At 37.6% G+C, this 19,631-nt stretch overlaps 2 protein-coding genes across 6 annotated transcripts in view; both read right to left on the bottom strand.

Annotated features, from left to right (window-relative positions):
• RNF19A (ring finger protein 19A, RBR E3 ubiquitin protein ligase) overlaps positions 1-19,631 on the bottom strand; it is a 1,069,816-nt gene that overhangs the window by 711,677 nt on the left and 338,508 nt on the right. The window lies entirely within an intron of this gene.
• The window catches only part of YWHAZ (tyrosine 3-monooxygenase/tryptophan 5-monooxygenase activation protein zeta), a 33,022-nt gene continuing 16,153 nt past the window's right edge, over positions 2,763-19,631 (bottom strand). For 3 of the 5 annotated variants that reach the window (XM_005662949.3, XM_021088757.2, XM_085020958.1), the window contains exons 3-6: positions 9,332-9,455; positions 7,727-7,890; positions 7,550-7,645; positions 2,763-4,951 (exon numbers count right to left, since the gene is read on the bottom strand). In XM_005662949.3, the coding sequence (XP_005663006.1) occupies positions 4,892-4,951; positions 7,550-7,645; positions 7,727-7,890; positions 9,332-9,455 (444 nt within the window). In that variant the 3' untranslated portion in view covers positions 2,763-4,891. 5 annotated transcript variants of the gene reach the window in all.

Here is a 19,631-nt window from a genome sequence, read left to right as displayed (position 1 = left end):
GGGGAGAATAACTGCACTAGAGGGAAATGGAGGTGGTGGAGGGAAATGCCTAGCACTTTACTTATTTATTTGTATTTTTGCTGTTTTCTTGGGCCGCTCCCTCAGCATATGGAGGTTCCCAGGCTAGGGGTCGAATCGGAGCTGTAGCCGCCAGCCTACACCACAGCCACAGCAATGTGGGATCTGAGCCGCGTCTTCGACCTACACCACAGCTCACGGCAACACCGGATCCTTAACCCACTGAGCCAGGCCAGGGATAGAACCGCAACCTCATGGTTCCTAGTCGGATTCGTTAACCACTGAGCCACGACAGGAACTCCGGGAAATGCCCACGAGATAATGCCCAATTTTTTCCAAAGGGATGTACTAACTTAAACTTCCTTCAACAATGTAAAAGTGATCTCCATCCACACCATTGCTAACGTCTGATATGGTCAGATTTTCAAATTATACAAACCAAATGATGGTAATTTAATTGTGGTCTTGGTTTGTGTTTCTTTTAAAAATCCATAAAGTAATGTATTTCCTTTCTCCGATTGACACAGTAAGAGTTCTAATGGTACTTGCTCCCAAACTAAACAAGGATAATTAATGTGAAAAACTTACGGTGACAGGTAGTTTAAACTGTTTGGGAAACATGATCAGCTGAGCAGACCCACAAATTTTTGTTTTGCAAATCAGTCGTTTTAGAAATAGCTTTGGGGGAGTTCCTGTCGTGGCGCAGTGGTTAACGAATCCGACTAGGAACCATGAGGTTGCAGGTTCGGTCCCTGCCCTTGCTCAGTGGGTTAACGATCAGGCGTTGCCGTGAGCTGTGGTGTAGGTTGCAGATGCTGCTCGGATCCCGCGTTGCTGTGGCTCTGGCGTAGGCCGGTGGCTACAGCTCCGATTCGACCCCTAGCCTGGGAACCTCCATATGCCGCGGGAGCAGCCCAAGAAACAGCAAAAAAAAAAAAAAAAATAATAATAATAATAATAATAGAAATAGCTTTGGGGGGAGCTCACCCTTGTTTTCCCTAATATTATGTACTCCCTCTCCTCTTACAGACATCAGCAGTGTGGGCACTAAATTATTCTGCATATCCCTGGGCTTTAACTAAGAAATAAAAGCCCGAGACTGGGGGCTGGGAACAGACATTTTTAACAAGTTCCCCCATTTAATCAAAAGCATTAATTAACAGAGCCCAATTCTGAGGGCTTTTTTTTTTTTTTTTTTTTTTTAAATCAGAGCTGAGGCAGACAGCCTACACCACGCCACAGCAACGCCAGCTCCAAGCCGTGTCTGCGACCCACACTAAGCTCACAGCAACGCAGATCCTTTAACCCACCGAACCAGGCCAGGGATCAACTCACATCCCTATGGATACTACCACTGTGCGACAACAGGAACTCCAAGATAGGTTCTTGAATACCATCTTGTCATCCTAGAGTATCAGTTTTCTTGGAGGCCTGTTGTAATGTTTCCAAAAAAACAAAATAGACCAACAAGACCCCTGTCACACAGAAGATAAAAGTACTTATAGATGTAACCTCACATTTAGAAAAAATGCAAGTTGGCTCATTTTCCAAGTGCCCAGTCTAAGCCGTCACCTTCCATTTTAAGACTGTAGTTATTTCAGTTCCACCACTGTTAACTTCCTGTATGGTATGTGACAAAATACATACAGCAACTTTTTTGAATTTTCCCTACAAGAAATGTGTTACCTCTGAGTATACAGTGCCAGTTACAGTTCCTCACACAGTGCAGACTCCCACACAGTGACTATGATGTACTTTCATCCAAGTGCCATTCTCTCCTAGTGGAGAAATAAACCATTTAAATGATGCTCTGACTGCTGGGAAGTCTCAAATTCTTAGATAAGTATCCAGAGTCAACTGAAGATTTCTAAACCTCTCTTAATTGAGTTTCCAAATTATTAAATCAAGTTGTGATCTGACCACAAATAATCTAAGACTGCAGATTACAAAGTGGCCTTCACTAGTTTTAAAATATGCTTTGGGCTATAGCAGGTTTGGTGACTTTTTAGGGAAGACAAGGAAAAAGAACTGAGCTCCTATACTTACTATTGTAATGTGACATCCCATTCTTTTACCTCTCACCCCCACTTCGATGATCTTTATAAACATGAAGAATGAACAGAATTATTAACTGGAACATTTGGGACCATAGGCCAGAGTGGAAGCAAAATGAATCCTTTTAACTGATCACATTGCTGCTCCACTATCAAGGCACAACTCTAAGGTGGATTTATACATTTAATAACTCCAATACTACACACACACCAAAGGCATTACATCGTTGGAGTCTCCCAATTCCTGGAACTATTACACTGACAAAAACAGACATGAAGCCTGAATTTTGGGGCAATTTAAGAAATGTTATAAAAGAATTTATTAGTCAAATCCCAAGGCAAAAAAAATCTCAGGTTGAAATCTTTATCTACTGGGCACTACTATGTAGAAACATTAACAGCTAATATTAATGAAGTATCACAATTTATTTCAGAATCAAACTAGTTTAGTCGATGACTGAGGCACATAAATAGGCAAATGTGACAAACTTTAGAGTTTTATTTTTATAATTTGAGTAAGACCCATCTCCTCAGCCTAGCTTAATTCTCTGTAGCTGTAAAATGATTATTTTGTGTCCTTGGCCTGGGGGTCAGGAGAAATCAGTAACAAAAGAGCCGTGAGTGAAGATGCATTATGTTGTCCCAAATGCATGATAGATCTTTTTCTCCTTGAAAGAAAGACCCCAAGGCCTCCATTGCACTTTTATTTGAATGTAATATTTGGGACAACTGTCCCAAAGGGCTGTTATTTCCCAATTTAAACTGAGGTCATAATAAAACAAGCAACAAAACCATATTTGGGATTTCAGTTTCTCACCCTTATCATCAAGACTCACTGCCTCCCATCATCAGTATTTATTGAGCATTTACAGTGTACTAGGCACAATAGAACATACAGAAAACATTGTCCCTGCTCTTGAGGAGCTTACATTCTAAAAGAAAAAAAAAAATACACCTCTTTTAAAATGGTATTTTTTGTTTGGTGATTTCTGCAAGGTACTGAGGAAATGGTCTGCAGGGTGAGCTTTGGGTATAACTTAGCCCCATCATTATTTAAAGAAAGGAAGAGGAAGATTTTAAAGGCAAAGACAATGACAGACCATTCAGGGTAGGCAGGGTTTATAGGGAGATAAACACAATCTCATCAACTAAGGAGAGATTTGCTGCAGTGAAGAGGATGAGGGAAATAGTTTGTGGGATGCAAGCAAAGGAAGCAGGGCATCATCAGACACTGAGTGGAGCCAGAAAGATCATGCGGCCTTTCCCCCAAGTACATGGCCACCAAGTAGAAATGGTTGGTGACAAGACAGAAGGCTGAAGAGGGGTAATCCTGTGCACCTGACAAATAGAAAGAGTAAAGGATCAAAACTGAAGGCAAGCTATAAGAGCGTCAAGAAATTCTTAACAACAAAAGTGATCTGGAAGCACGAGACTTACAGTTAATGCTACCCAATGTCATGATGGGCTAAGAACATTGTGGCTTCCTAAGTTAGAAAATGCCATATACCAAAATTTTAAATGGAACACATTATTTTCAATCAATCCCCCCTGCCACTGAAAAAAAAAAAAAAAAAATTTCTTTCCCCAGGGGGAGAGGGGAGTATGGGATATGGTTGGGAACAGTAGTAGTTATATTAGTAGTATTTTGTTGTTATGATAAAACTTTGTATTCAAACTTGGTAAAAGCCCATTAGCTGCCAAGAGGGAATAAGGAATAAATTTCCAAAAATGTACAATTTCCTTTAGAGAAGTTTTAGAACCAAAGGCTAATTTACATGAAAAGCTGTAGAGAAAGTAGTTGAAAAGTCCATTCGTAAAACTTTTATTCCACTTACATGAACTTAATACACGTGTTCTTAACAATTATGCTTGGATTGTTCATGAAAATTTCATAAGACATTAAACAAAGCTAGCCATCATCTCAAGTTATTTCCCTGTTAACTATTTTTACAGCACATGCATGTTAGGCAAGTATCAAAAAAAAAAAAAAAAATCACAAAAGCAAAAAAAAAAAAAAAAAAAACTAAAAAAAAGTTAAATACATGGATTTTTTGTTTTACTGCTGTGCTTGATATACATGAAAGTAATGGATATCAAGCAATTCATTTTTACTGCATCTTTACTTGTACATTTGTTCTTAGGTTGCCTACAACATTTAAATACAAATAAAATGAGTGTAGCAAAAATAATGAAAGCAAACAGCAGGTAACTTTACAAATAATGGAATGTGAACCGTTTCTGCCCTTATCCAGAGTAAATTGGGTCACCACTACAAGGAACACTTCCGTAGCTGTAGTCAAAGGTGTGCACATTGAGACCGAGTATCCCACAGATAATACATGATTTTACATGTAATATCCACGGGATATCCACTTCCACTACGCCTTGTAAGTGCTCCAAACCTTAAAGTACCCACGACTACATGTGTGACTGGAACCAATTATCCCTTTTATTCCCCACCAGGACAAACCAATATGTAGGCAGTTTTCTTTGCTTAGACATGGAAGCAATTTTAACACTGGCCCTTGTGAAGCCACAATGTACCAAAAGTACTATGCCAAACATTTATAACTTGTATAAAAATTCCACATCCCCATATTGGCCACCTCAAGATGAAAACAGATAACTCCCTAAATGTTAACTGGCTCTACTCCCCTAATATTAAACATAAAAACCACATGGGAAATATAGAAATTCAAATAGAAGTAACATAAACCTGTCATAAATCGTAAACAAAAAACTATTTGTGGGACAGCATGGATGACAAATGGTCTACTGTGTAAATTTTAGAATGAGGCAGACAAAAGTTGGAAGGCCGGTTAATTTTCCCCTCCTTCTCCTGCTTCAGCTTCATCTCCTTGGGTATCCGATGTCCACAACTAGTTAAAAAAAAAAAAAAAAAAAAAGAAAGAAAGGAAAGAAAAAGAAAGATAATTTAGTATATTTCAGCTTGAAAAAAACCTTAACATATATGCCAAGGTACCAGAATGTAAGCAGTTTTTGTTGAAAGGCTTTCTTAAAACAAAACAAAACAAAACTCAGCACTGAAAACAGCTTCAAGACATAAAACACCTCAACATGACACATCTATTTCCTCCCAATCATTGTGTAAGCACAGTAAGTACAAGCAGAGCTGTCTTCAAATAACAAAGTCAGATACATAAAATTCGTGGTTATTCCTAAAGTAGAAGAAATCATAGAAGTACAATAAAATACTAAGTACCAATAGATGCCAGAATATCATATTGTCCCAAAAAGCCACAATGAGAGACGGATGTATTAAGTTTAGTGCAACTAAACCAGAAACATAAAATTTAACCCATGTTCAAGGAGCTCAGGCTGACTACTTTCCCCTGGCAGTCCTTCAGACTCCTACACCAAAGAGAATCCTACATTATGAAATTGAAGAACCAGGATCAGGTCTGAACTAAAATACTTCGCTTTTCCAACATTTTTAGCTTTGGTTGGTCAGAGCCTAATCTTCTAAGAGGTAAAAACTGAACTTTACCATAGTTGTAGGACTATGGGGTCTATAATTTTTAGATTACTATTACAGGTTTTCAGCATGTTAAAAAGATGACTTTGAAGTTTGAATTTTGAAATTATCTCAGCTGTTTCAAATGCTAATGTTTTTTTTTTTTTTTGGTAACAGATCTTACCACTCTATAGTGATTTTTAGAGGTAATTATAAAAGAACTGATTCAAGACGACATTAAATTTTATATCGCTTATACACTGGAAAATGAAGGGGGGGAAACTCATTAATGTTTTTCTATCCCTCAAAATCACTATTTGCTATTTAACCAAATATATCTCTGGCCTGAAAAGGAGACTTCTTTTAAGGCTACAGTTAGCTGAATAACCTCCAGATGTCTGTGCGTCTATTAAACAGAGGGTCTTGTACACAAGATGAAATTATCTTCTAATATCTCTTTCAGTTCGAGCTTTCAAGGATCTTTCAATTCACCATATAAACATGAAAATTCTGACAAAAGATCTTTCTATTCCTAAGGTTGTGTGTTAATACTGGTCAACCGGATCCAGACTCAAAATAGTAGACAGTTTTAACAAAATTTCTTTACTTGACAGATGAAACGATCCAGTCAACCTATAATGATAACAGACAATACAACCAAAGCTCAGAGAAGATTACATAGTAAATGGTGACAGAATCAGAATCTGAACCTTGGTTTTCTTACTCAGCTGTTGTATGCTATGCCATACTGATAAAATTCAGCTGAAAATATCTATTTCAGATCAAGCTTTCTCAAAAAGTGGTGTCAAAACAATTCAGAAGGGACTAGGTCTCAAGTTATACCTTTTACAACATCATTTCAAAACAGAAAAATATGAAAAATTATTAATATTAAAATTAGCTAACAAAATGCGTCTTCCATTTGATATATATAAGATTCATTCTTTTAAGAAATTATTTCAGTGTTTAATAACAAACAAGTACACAATACCATTCAAAAAACTGCTGATAACATTCAACACTAGAATGTGTAACTGGTTCAGAAAATTGGTGATGGATTAGATAAAATAAAGCTGGAAAAAAGTGAAATATATAAAATGATGATGTACAATCTCCAAGAGAAATGGCCCTCAAGCTAACAAAAATCAGTAGCACTAGACTATAATCGTTCCTAGCTCTTTACCCAGCACAGGGCAGATACTTGACACTTAAAAGCTAAACTCTCCTGTGACTACATGGAAAAAACAGAATCAATATATTGAAATGAAAAATAAAATGAACTATGTGATTGAAAGTTCAAAATCTTGAATTAAAAAATTATTTTAAAAACAAAATTTTGGGAGTTCCCATTGTGGTTCAGTGGGTTAAGAATCCAACACAGTGTCCCTGGGACACAGGTTCGAGTCTTGGAAGCTTCCCTCAGTGGGTTAAGTATCCAGTGTTGCTGCAAGCAAGCTGTGGTGTAGGTCACAGATACAGCTCCAATTCAGCTTGTATCCCGAGTTGCTGTGGCTGTGGTGTAGGCCCACAGCAGCAGCTCCAATTCAACCCCTAGCCCAGGAACTTTCACATGCCGTGGCTGCAGCCCTAAAATGAGAAAAACAAAACAAACAAACAAACAAACAAAACCCAAAATTTTAACAATGGGTATATAATTAATGAAAAGGCACATTTTTAGTCCTCAGTCTAATACTGGTTTCTGTAAGGTGGTTTTCTTCACAGTTTTAACAGTTTTAACAACAGGTAGATCTTACACTTGTCTTAAAAAAAACAAGGTACATACTTTATTAAGTAACTTTATTGATAAATTACCAAAAAAAATTACAGAGACAAGAAGTGAACAAATGCTTTTGAGAAAATGGCACCCATAGACTTGCTCAACGCAGGTTTGCCACACACCTTCAATTTGTAAAAATTACAGCATCTGTGAAGTGCAGTAAAACAGATTTGCCTGTAATCTCTTCAACTACATCAACCATTAATGATACTGTTATGTACTTACTGTCAAGTTGTCTCTCAGTAATTGCATTATTAGCGTGCTGTCTTTGTATGACTCTTCACTTAATGTATCAAGTTCAGCAATGGCTTCATCAAATGCCTATGATTAAAATAAAATACATTTCAGTGCTCAAATACTAGTGATTACTGAATTTCCATGTAACATGTAAAAAATACATACTGTCTTTGCAAGAGAGCAGGCTTTCTCTGGGGAGTTCAGAATCTCATAATAGAACACAGAGAAGTTAAGGGCCAGACCCAATCTGATAGGATGTGTTGGTTGCATTTCCTTTTTGCTGATTTCAAAAGCTTCCTGGTATGCTTGCTGTGACTGATCCACAATCCCTGGATGATAAAACACACCAAAACATATCGATAAAAGTTTGCACTGCACCTTCACTCCTCAAACTAAACCTTTACTGTCCAATGATAAATTTTGAAATAAATTTAAAAAAATAAGCTTCTCCTGGAATACGCACTAGCCAATGACCAACGTTAGGGCAACATCTCTGTAATTATCTCAGTATTATCTTTAATAATTAGTTTGTGCTGCCCTACAGTTACACTGTAACTACTGCTTCTTAAAATTGTGAGGAAACATTCCTATACATAAAATTGGCTTGTCAGTGAGCATACATTTTACAATACCAATTATCAGGCAGTAAATACACAGTTGACCCTTGAACAAGGCAGTTTAGACTCTCCACATGCAGTTGAGAATCTGAGTATATTTTTTGGGGGGGGGGTCCTCTTTTTTTAGGGCCACACCGGAGGCATATGGAGGTTCCCAGGCTAGGGGTCAAATCAGAGCCTTAGCTGCTGGCCTATACCACAGTCGCAGCAACTCCGGATCCTAAACCCAACTGAGCAAGGCCAGGGATTGAACCTGCCCTCTCATGGATACTAGTTGGGCAAGGATACTAGTTGAGCAAGGCCAGGGATTGAACCTGCCCTCTCATGGATACTAGTTGGGTTTGTTAACCACTGAGCCATGACGGGAACTCTTGAGTATAATTTAAAAGTCGGGGAGTTCCCGTCGTGGCGCAGTGGTTAACGAATCCAACTAGGAACCCATGAGGTTGGGGGTTCGATGCCTGCCCTTCCTCAGTGGGTTAACAATCAGGCCTTGCCGTGAGCTGTGGTGTAGGTCACAGACGCGGCTCGGATCCTGCGTTGCTGTGGCTCTGGCATAGGCTGGTGGCTACAGCTCCGATTAGACCCCTCCTAGCCTGGGAACCTCCATATGCCGCGGGAGTGGCCCAAGAAAAGGCAAAAAGACAAAAAAAAAAAAAAAAAGAAGTTGGCTCATCATATATAGGATTCAACCAATCTTGATTTGTGTAGTACTATAGTATTTATGGGGAAAAAAAGTCCCTGTGTAGCTCAAACTTATGTTGCTCAAAGGTTAACTGTATAGCCTCAGGACTTCTTTTATTTTTTTGTCTTTTTGCCTTTTCTAGGGCTGCTCCCGAGGCATATGGAGGTTCCCAGGCTAGGGGTCTAATGGAAGCTATAGCCGCCAGCCTACGCCAGAGCCACAGCAATGCGGGATCGGAGCCGCATCTGCAATCTACACCATAGCTCACAGCAATGCCGGATCCTTAACCCACTGAGCAAGGCCAGAGATCGAACCCACAACCTCATGGTTCCTAGTCGAATTCGTTAACCCCTGAGCCACAATGGAAACTCCAGGACTTTATTTTTTAAAAAAAGGAAAAAGTCCACTACTTCTCTTCATTTAACTGTTATTTTATAAACTTGCAGCAAAAAGGTCAAGGCAGCATACCCTTCTTATCATCACCAGCAGCAACCTCAGCCAAGTAACGGTAGTAGTCTCCTTTCATTTTCAAATAGAAGACTTTGCTCTCTGCTTGTGAAGCATTGGGGATCAAGAACTTTTCCAAAAGAGACTTGAGAAGAAAAGAAAGAGAGTCATAATTAAGACTAAAATATTTACAAAAACTGAAAGAATCTGCATTTATTAAGAGCATACTATAGCAAAAGTTTTAAAACTTTAATACCCAGTCATTGCCAATAATAACAATTTTTGAATGCAAGCGACTCATAAATTTGTGGCTTAAAAGCAGAATGCTTTAGACAGCAATACTTAAAATTGCCCTCTCTCACCCATAGTGCTATCAATTTACATACTGATAAAGACTGTATGTTTCGATGAATATGAAAACATGAGTGCTCGTAACATTTTATTATTATATAACAGGGTAGCAAACTTCATTTTCAAGGTAGTCATGCTATTAGAATGGAAAGAACATAAGAGATTAACCTTTTGGGACTCTGGAGGAATATATGACTGAAGCAGAAACCAACAACATAATAGACACTATCAGAGTCCAGGACAGAGGAGGCAGAACAAAAGTAACTTCATTTGTAAAAATACAATTAAAGTACTATCTCACAACAGGTAAAAAGCTGTTTATAAAGTAAGTTTTATTTTTCCTAACTAAATTAGGACACTGGTTAGAGTATGAGAATTACAGATCTAAAGAGAAAACCTTTAGTTACCTACCTTGAAGTAATTTTCAGCTAATAACTTAAATGTTTACAGACTACCCCAGACATTATTAGTTATTCTATTCAAAATTCTAAATCTAAATCAATTACATTCTAAAATGCTAAGAATTGTAATTCTACAATTGATTTAAAGAAAAACACGAGATCATTGTATGAAGGGAATAAGACATGATTTTTATTTTTTAAGAGGGGAGAAAGATAATATTCAGCAGTAGAATTAGGTGAAGGTTTTCTTTTTAAAATAATCCTTTTTTTCTCTACTAAATAGACTCTAGGAATCAAGGTGAAAGTTAATTTTCAGCTGGGCTTGGCCCCAAATAAGTCTCAATTTTTACAAGGAAAAGGGGTATCTAATTCTTAGTTTCTATTATTCTGGAGGTTACCCAGTAGTTTAGTCTATATAGCACCTACTTATATGCCAAACTGAAAAATACTTTTAAATAGTAACTCTAACTTTTGTTACGCTTACTCATTATTTTTTCAAATGGTGGGTGGATGAGTAAGCTTTAGGCAATCTTCTCTCAGCTTTCTACAACTATAGATACCAGGGTGAAGTGGTATAGGACCAGGCTGTAATGCATTAAAGGAAAGGACTGAAGGTGCGCAAAGTCAACTTGAAATACTGTTTCCTGTGATTATTACCTGAATTTGAAAGTACTTGCCTGAAATAAGAGCACTTTGGTCAGGATAACAAAATTCTTACTATACTACACCAGCACTTTCATACCCAAACCTCTCAGCTGCAAAAATGTATGTAGGGAGTTCCCGTCGTGGCTCAGTGGTTAACAAATCCGACTAGGAACCATGAGGTTGCGGGTTCGATCCCTGGCCTTGCTCCATGGGTGAAGGATCCAGTGTTGCCGTGAGCTGTGGTGTAGGTTGCAGACACAGCTCGGATCCCGTGTGGCTGTGGCTCTGGTGTAGGCCGGTGGCTACAGCTCCGATTCGACCCCTGGCCTGGGAACCTACGTATGCCACGGGAGCGGCCCAAGAAATGGCAAAAAGACTAAAAAAAAAAAAAAAAAATGTATGTAGGTATGTATGTATGTATGTATTTAAATTCTGAAGCAGCTTCCAGCAGAAAATATCAGCTTCTAGCGTGAAACATCACCCTAATTAGAAGGAAAGGAACCCTTTGGGTCTGGAAGACTACCACTGCCTCCACAGAAGGAATGCCTTGCAACCTAAGACTTGGCAAAATTTAAACTTCCCATCGTTTTGTCCTTTAAACACCATCATCCTCTTTGAGGCATGAACACTTGGTAAACACTAAGGCTACTCTTTGGGGATCTATCTCAACAGCAGAAAGCATTTCCATTTACTATCCCCAAGACAGTAAAAAGATTTTTTCTTCACTTAAGAAACGACCAGGCCTTTTCAAGTTTTATGTCTTAATACACAATGCATTATTCATTCGACTATGAGAGATGGAAGAGCAAAATGGCTTTGGAGTCATTCTAGGTTTAACTATGGCACACCACATTTTGAAGGATAAATTCCACTGACTGACTAGGCTAAATAAAGGTTAGGCTATTAAATCTACCTAAAGAAAGTATGGTTAATTAATGAGAATTCACAAATAATTTCAAATTGAATAGCAGGAAAATATATACATAAATTTAAAGATGGTTCCATCCATATACAACTCAGTTGTGAACTGCTCTGACTCATTTATGTATATTTAAAACTATAGAAGAATATTTTCAAATGAAAGTGACAGTAACTAAAAGCCTAACCATGAAATCAATTCTCCACCTAGGCCTTTCTATTTCATATTTTACTGCTTCAACATATTTTTTACATCAACTTATTCTCCAATACTTAAATGTCCCTATGCTCATCACAGAGAATTTAACAGTGAGCAAGACACTGATGCTAAGGATAACACTGCCTCACCACATCCTTCACTTCTCAATGACTTTTTTTTTTTTATAGGCTATACCCACGGCATATGCAAGTTCCCAGGCCAGGGATCCGAATCTAATCCACAGCCATGACCTACACAGCAGCTGAGACAATGCCAGATCCTTTAACGGGCTATTCAGGGCCAGGGATCAAACCTACACCTCCTCAAAGATCTGAGCTGATTCTTAACCCACTGGGTCACAGCAGGAACTCCTCAATGATTTTTATCTAACCCACTTTACTGTATACATGTAAAGATGAAGGTGACAAATGTGCAGTTAGCTGGTTAAGGATGAATCACTTAGGATGTAAAAGTACACATGTAAGAACCTTAGAAGTTATTTAGGCAAGGTGTCAATAAATTTATGAGAATTTGTAATTCATCTTTTTTGAGTAACAACTCTACTCTGTAGCTCTAAAGTTTTATATTGGGCTATCTCACACTGAGAATTTTTAAATTAGCAAATAAGCACCTCTTCTCCCAAGTAAATACTGAATTTAGCCATAATGTGATTAAAACAACAAAAACTACTACTACATTAAAGCTATTAACCAGCACCTGTAAGTAACAGGAAGGTGAGATAACAGTAGTCAGGCTGCTTACTGGCCTAATGATAGGCCAAAAGGACCACCTGTCAACAGTGGCAAATATTTTTTGTAAAATGATGACTATACGAAGTTGAAAAGGCAAACTCATCATATTGTACCCATTATGTATGTGCAGTTTTTTCTACATCAATTACACCTCAATAAAAGCTATTAAAAATAAAAGAAGTTGAGAAAGGGATAAATGACAAACAAAATCTTCTGATAACATAAAGGTAAGAATCATTATGATTTAAAACACAAAAAAGCAAGAAAGACTGGATTAAAGATTAAATTTGGTTCAAAGAGCTAACTATGAGAGAAAGATTATAGTAGACTGTTTCCAAGAATAGCAGCCTCCACCAATTCCCTGCCATTCCTGTTCATGTATGCCACTCCTCAGGTCAAGAGGTAGAATTTATTTCCTTTCTCCTGAGTCCAGGCTAACTTTGTTCACCACCTTTAACCAACAGAGTGCGGTGAAAAGGACTGCTGTTCCACAATTCTAGGCCTAAGTCTTAAGAGGACCAGCAGCTTCTTCTTTTGCTTTCTCGGCACCCTAAGTCGGCATTTAAAAAGTCAAACTATCCTGCTGGAGAGAACGGTCACAATAGCCCCAGCTGAACATAACAGTAAGTGACCACAGCCATCATGTGAAAAACTGCCCAAAAGAATCCAGGCAAGCCATAGAGACACAAAAAAAGAATAAATCACTGTTTTAGTTTTGATTGGTTATGCAGCAATAGACAATTGAGAAAAATAATCAAAACATTACCAATAATAAACATATTTTTGACACTTGAAATTAAGCACTTTATATGGATTAATTTGATCCATGTAATGTGCTCAAAACACAGCTAAGTTGTGATGGTACAACTCCAACTAGGCAATCAGACCTGTACTACAACATTAATGATATGTTTTCTCTGCCTTGAGAGTGATACACCTACTAAAAAGGAGAATATGATTCTAAGATATTAAAAGTCAAAATTAAGGTTAATGTTCTACACTGTGCTGATGAGACCAAATCTAAGACTGAATTGTTTCTTTAAAAATGCATCAAGACAGGCTTTGAGAAACCTGGAGAGTATCCAGGAGAAGTAAGCAAGAGTGTTGAGGAAACTGAAACAGTCATGAAAACTGAAAGATGAAGACATGAATGGCTCCAAAAGACAAGACTAGTTAAATTCAGGCAAAGGTAGATTTCTGATCAATAAGAGAAAACTTATGAGTGGTCCAAACTTAGAATAAACCACCTCGTCAGATAGCGAGTCCCTCTCTTCTTACTGATATTTTTAAGGAGAAATGAGAAAATCATTTGGGTATTTTCTGGGGGAGATTCATAAATCAGATGTGGTCTTAATCATTTTAAGACATGGAAGATACAGAGTTCATTAACTATAACACTACAGAGGTGATTAAGTATGTTAATTTATCAAATTGACCAAAGAGAAAAAAAGTTCAATTTTTCCAAAAAGCCAGAGGAAAGAGGCAACTGTAGGGAGAAGGCCATGATGGAAATAAAAACAAAGGAAAAAAAAAGGAAGCAGCACTTATTAGAAAACAGCAGTGACACAAAAAATGGAGAATAGACAGTGAAAGGAGGGAACTAATAGCTATTTTCAAAATTTACAAAAACTTCAGAGAATACTCTGCTAAGTACAATACATGCTCCTAGATTTCATTCATCATCAATACTAGTACAATGGAGGTGATGACAGCTTCTAGGACACTGTGAGAATCTGAATTTAAAGGAGAGACACAGCATTATATAAGGAAAGAAACAAATAAGCTGTCACAACTTCTTTTATAAAATGAAGGTTAGGTGTTCCTGCTGTGGCTCAGCAGGTAAAGGACCCAACACTGTTTCTGTGAGGATGCAGCTTCGATCCCTGGCCTCACCCAATGGGTTAAAAGGATCCAGCGTTGCTGCAAGCTACACCATAAGTTGCAGATGTAGCTGAGACCCGGTGTTGTTGTGGCTGTGGCATAAACCACAGCTGCAGCTCCAATTCAACCCCTAGCCCCAGGCACTTCCCTGTGCCTCAGATATAGCATAAAAAGAAAACGTAAGGAAGGGAGGGAGGGAGGGAAAGAAAAAAGAAAAAAAAAAGGTTAGGCTGACTACTGATACACTTACTAATTATAAATTTTCTCCATAAAACATAGTATACTTTCAATTTAAATGTAATGCATAATGGAAAAGGATTTTTTTTCAAGTCAAACACAGAATTATTAGCATCTTACACTCAAGCACTGAACTGACGCTACAATGTTAATACATACGAATCTTGCTGAAACATGAAACAAAACTTAGAGATTCACAGTATTTCCTCAAGCAATTTAAAAAAATTGTTTTTGGTGATAGCCATTGTCTTCTAAAGATAATCATGGCCATTAAAAAAAAAAAAAAAACCTAAAATTAATTTGCTGACTTAAGAGTTAATGCATAGTATAACTTTATATAGCAGTCATCCTAATAACATTAGGTGGGACTGAAAGCCTGCATTTAAAATGTTTCTGTAAATGGTTCACAATACAGAGCTGCATACATGATACAGTTCTGGAGAGGGTGCTGAACCTTAATCTACTCAATGGGTAAATTATATGGAGCTTGAGATTCTAGAGATAACATATTTCTTTCTTTATAGCATCATTGTACAACAATTAACCCCTTAGGTTATAAAAATACTTAAGATATATGGGGTAAAGTAATGATTTTTCCAAGCCTGTCAATTTACCCAAGCTTAATATGAACCTGGACAATAGTTTCTAATACATGCTTTGATCCAAAGATTGTCTACATAACATCAACGCTTTGACTTTGTATTAAATATTAAAATTAAGGAACCACACAAACTGAAAAGTCACCTAGTTCTGACTGCCCTTCTTGAGACAGACTCAATCTGACCTTACTAATAGGAATTTAAATAAGAACTATGGTCAAATATTTCTAATGAAAGGTTTATAAACTGAAAATCCATCTCTAGTTTTAGTGCTACCTCTCTCTAACTGTTCTTTAGTATGATTATAGCCTGAAATTAAGACCAAGATTAAAACATCAAATCTGTAATAACAAGAAACCACCTAAGACACCAAAACTGCTGCTTGAGCTGGTGGCAAGATCCTAATCTCTGAGCATCCAAGCACTTATATATATAACAGATATATATATATGCTAAAATTAGGCAGAACTTAAATTCTACTCTCATCATTAATTCTGAGATCTGAGGCAAGCTAATCTCTCAGAGGCTTAATTTTCTCATTTGTAAAAGAATTAAATGAAATTTAATCTTATAAAATGACTTTTAAATGAAAATATATTTATAAATGATTATGATGAAAATCTACTTCTAAAGGCTGTTACACGGTCTAAATGAGTGTATGACCAGGAAAGCACCTACCACAGCTCCTGACAGTAGGCGTTCTGCTCAGTTAGATGTAAAAGAAATAGGGATATTGACATCCAAAAATCTGCTTTAGTGCACCTTTACTTTGGGTTCAGAATAAAAAAGCTGTATATCTAATAAAAGTGGTGAAATAATGTGCAAAAGATCCTCCATTTTAAAACACAGGATTAAATCAAAGTATAAAAGATAAAGGAAAAACATTTTGTTAGTACTTATTCTTTTTACAGCAGACATGTAAAGGACACAAACTGGAAACAGTGCCTACTACCTAAGGTCAAATCCCAGTCCACTGCTTACGAGCTGTGTCACCTTGACAAAGTTCTAAAATTTCTCTGGGCCTCAGGTTTCTCACCTGTAAAAGAGAGATGTCAGGGAGTTCCTGTCATGGCTCAGCAGTTATCAAACAGACTAGTATCCATGAGGAAGTGGGTTCAATCCTTGGCCTTGCTCAGTGGGTTAAGTATCCAGCGTTGCCATGAGTTTTGATGTAGATTGCAGACAATGTGGTGTGGATCCAGCATTGCTGTGGCTGTAGCCAGCAGCTGCTCCAATTTGACCCCCAGCCTGGCAACCTCCACAGGCTGTTGGTGAGGCCCTAAAAACCGAGGGGAGAAGAAAAAAAAAAAGTGATGTTAGAAACTACATAGAATACACAGCGTTGTTCTAAGGATTAAATGAGTCAATCTACTGAAAGACTTAGAACAAGCGTTATCCTCTTCCAGGATAAAAAAGTATAATCTGAATCATGTTCCCTAACCAATAACTTTCTTTCATTCAAGCACTATCTAAACTCATCAAGTAAACTACCAAAGAACTTCTACTATATTAACTTCAAAATGACATCTCAACCAATCAACCTACCACCTTCCCAGAAACCTACCTTAGTTCTGGACTCTCCATGTGAAGGAATTTTCTTATGCTTAAAATATTCCTCCCAACCAAGGCACTTACTTTTTCTCTCTAAACAGGTATACTTTTTTCCTTTGTCTCTTTTTGTTGTTCTTGGCATTTTTTCTTTTTTAGAGCTGCACTTGCAGCATATGGAAGTTCCCAGGCTAGAGGCTGCATTGGAGGTGCAGCTGCTGGCCTATGTCACAGCCACACCAGATCCAAGAGACTTATGCCACAATTTCTGATAATGCCACATCCTTAACCCACTGAGTTAAGGATCAAACCCACATCTTCATGGATACTAGTCGGGTTCTTAACCTGCTGAGCCATAAAAGGACCTCTTTTTTTTGGCTGCACCCATGGCATGTGGAAGTTCCTGGGCTATGGATCAAACTTGCACCACAGCTGTAACAATACCAGATCCTTACCCTGCTGAGACACCAGAAAACTCCAAAACAGGTATACTTTGTAGAGAAAACAAGTAACAAATGCTTCGTATTTATAGTTTAAAATGTTTTTGGTCTGCTTTATACTCATAAAACTTCCGGGAGGGGGGAAGCTATCAAGATCATCGTAGGGGATACAAGTTTTCCAAAATTATCCTTTTGCTTCAAAGCTTGAACTTTATCATTGGTCACAAATACCATTTGCTCTCCCTAAAGTGACAAGTTCATTTAGATCATTTTCAGATGTTTGCCAAATACTCCAGTAGGAATAACCACAGCTTCCCTGTCTGCTATTCTTCAGGAGAGTGTTCCATGGGGCGGGGGTTAGCCCCAACTAGTTCAGCTCGCAATAATCACAGATGCTCTTCCTGGAAATAACTGATATATTTCCTACTGTGCCTCACAGAACTTAGAAAAAAACATACACTAGAACTATTAATGAAATAATTTTACAGCTTCAAAGACATTAAGTCAAGTCAGTCTAAAAAAAGAAAAAACACTGTACATAGTAGTGAAAAATGTAACAATCACTAGTACAGTATGGTGCCACAGACTTTATTAGTGTTAAGGAACCAGCGGTTTTAGCCACCACTGCTTTTGCATCAATGTTAATGTCCAGAGTGGAAAAAAACAAATCATGACTTAGGTGTTGCCATGAAAATGGGTGTGATCTCATGGATTTCCTTTAACAGGGGTCCAGGGGTCCAAAGATCTAAGAACTGTTGACTGATTTAAAGTAATCTGTGCTAAATACCTATCTATAAGGTTATGTTCTCCCTAAAGCTAATTCTCAAAAATATTCAATTTAGCCTACATTTTATGCACCTCCCATGTCTGTTGAATAGCTTTCAACTGAAGGAGAAACAAGAAAATACCCTAATTTCTATCACTATCAACAATGGACTAGCTAAATAAACTATGTTATACATACAGCACTACACAGATAAAAGAATGAGGTGTGCCAAAATAGAATAAAGCAAAAGATATATACATATATATATATATATATATCTCAAAGTGTGCATGTGGGTCAACTTACAGAATAGTTTGTATATGATCCTATTTGTGTATATTTCTCAAGGAAAGAATTTTTTGCATGGGCACGGCAAGTTCCCGGGAGTATGCAAAAAAGACTACTAGGGATTACCTCTGTGGGATGAGGTCAGAAGAGCTTTTTACTTTTTAACTTTATATCCCATGCTCTATAACACTTGTTATTCAGATTAAGTATAACTTAAAATTTAACTATGTTATTTTGCACCTTTGACTTTTCACATATGTATTCTTAATTTACAGGCTCCTTAAAGACACATGTTCTGCACATATTAGGCACTCAAATATCAAATCCCCAGGCTGAACTAGAATACAGACTCATTTGAACAGCTTTATCTAAATGTAACAGAGAAAAACTCAGAACAATCTTAGAGGAAGTCTTAGCCTAGCATCCTAAAGACTATCAAGAGTTCATCATCTTACCAAACTTGCGAACAGTTAAGACAAAACATAATAAAAATGACATGTGTTTGCGTGCTGTACTAAATAAGTATACATATTCAGTAACAGCAGCCAAAGGGTACACCCTGATATGCCTTCAGGACCCTTGGGTAAGCTCAAGGCTGCTCGGGAATGACTCTAGAGGTAGCAACTAAGGGAGACGAAAACAAAAAATTCACCAGAGATAGGGTGGAAGGACAGCAAGAAGACAGAGTACCTTTGTTTGGAAGCCAGGAGACCGAGATTTTGGTCTAGGTCTGGAACTAACTCTGCCACCAAGAGCAGTGATGGGAGTTTCAAAAAGAAAGTCATGACCCACCCCCGCACTCAAGCTTCTTGTGTTTCACTATAGAATTCATTTCAAAACCTTTCTTCCACAGATTTCATTCCAGGAAAACTTCTCTAATACACTGAACACTTCCAATCCCACCATAATTCCTTAGGTTTTCTTCAAATTCAAGGCCACTTGTCCTTTCCTTTCTTTCTTAAATGGGAATGAGACAATGTACAGACTATGGGTCCCTAGATTAAACTCTAAAAAATTAACAAGTACCCATTATAAAGTTTCTATATATTTATTTCAGCCCTAAGAACAATCACCTGCCACCATGCAATCAAAATAAACCACTGGGCTATGTGCTGTGATTTAATTTGCCAATTAGAATACATGAAGCCAATCAATAAAAATATATTTCAAAGGAAAATTACAAGTTATAGAGCCAGAATATCTTCCCCTTTCAAAAAGTAGTACATTCATTGGGAGTGTCCGTTGTGGCTCAGCGGTTAACAAACCAGACTAGCATCCATGAGGACGAGGGTTCGA

This window comes from Sus scrofa, chromosome 4 (assembly GCF_054392235.1).
Source record: "Sus scrofa isolate SSC_HxYL_T2T_F1_AM1 chromosome 4, Sscrofa_HxYL_maternal_Yorkshire_Landrace_v2.0, whole genome shotgun sequence".
NCBI lineage: Eukaryota > Metazoa > Chordata > Mammalia > Artiodactyla > Suidae > Sus > Sus scrofa.
Note: the sequence above shows the minus strand (reverse complement) of the source record. Positions and strands in the feature narration are given on the sequence as shown.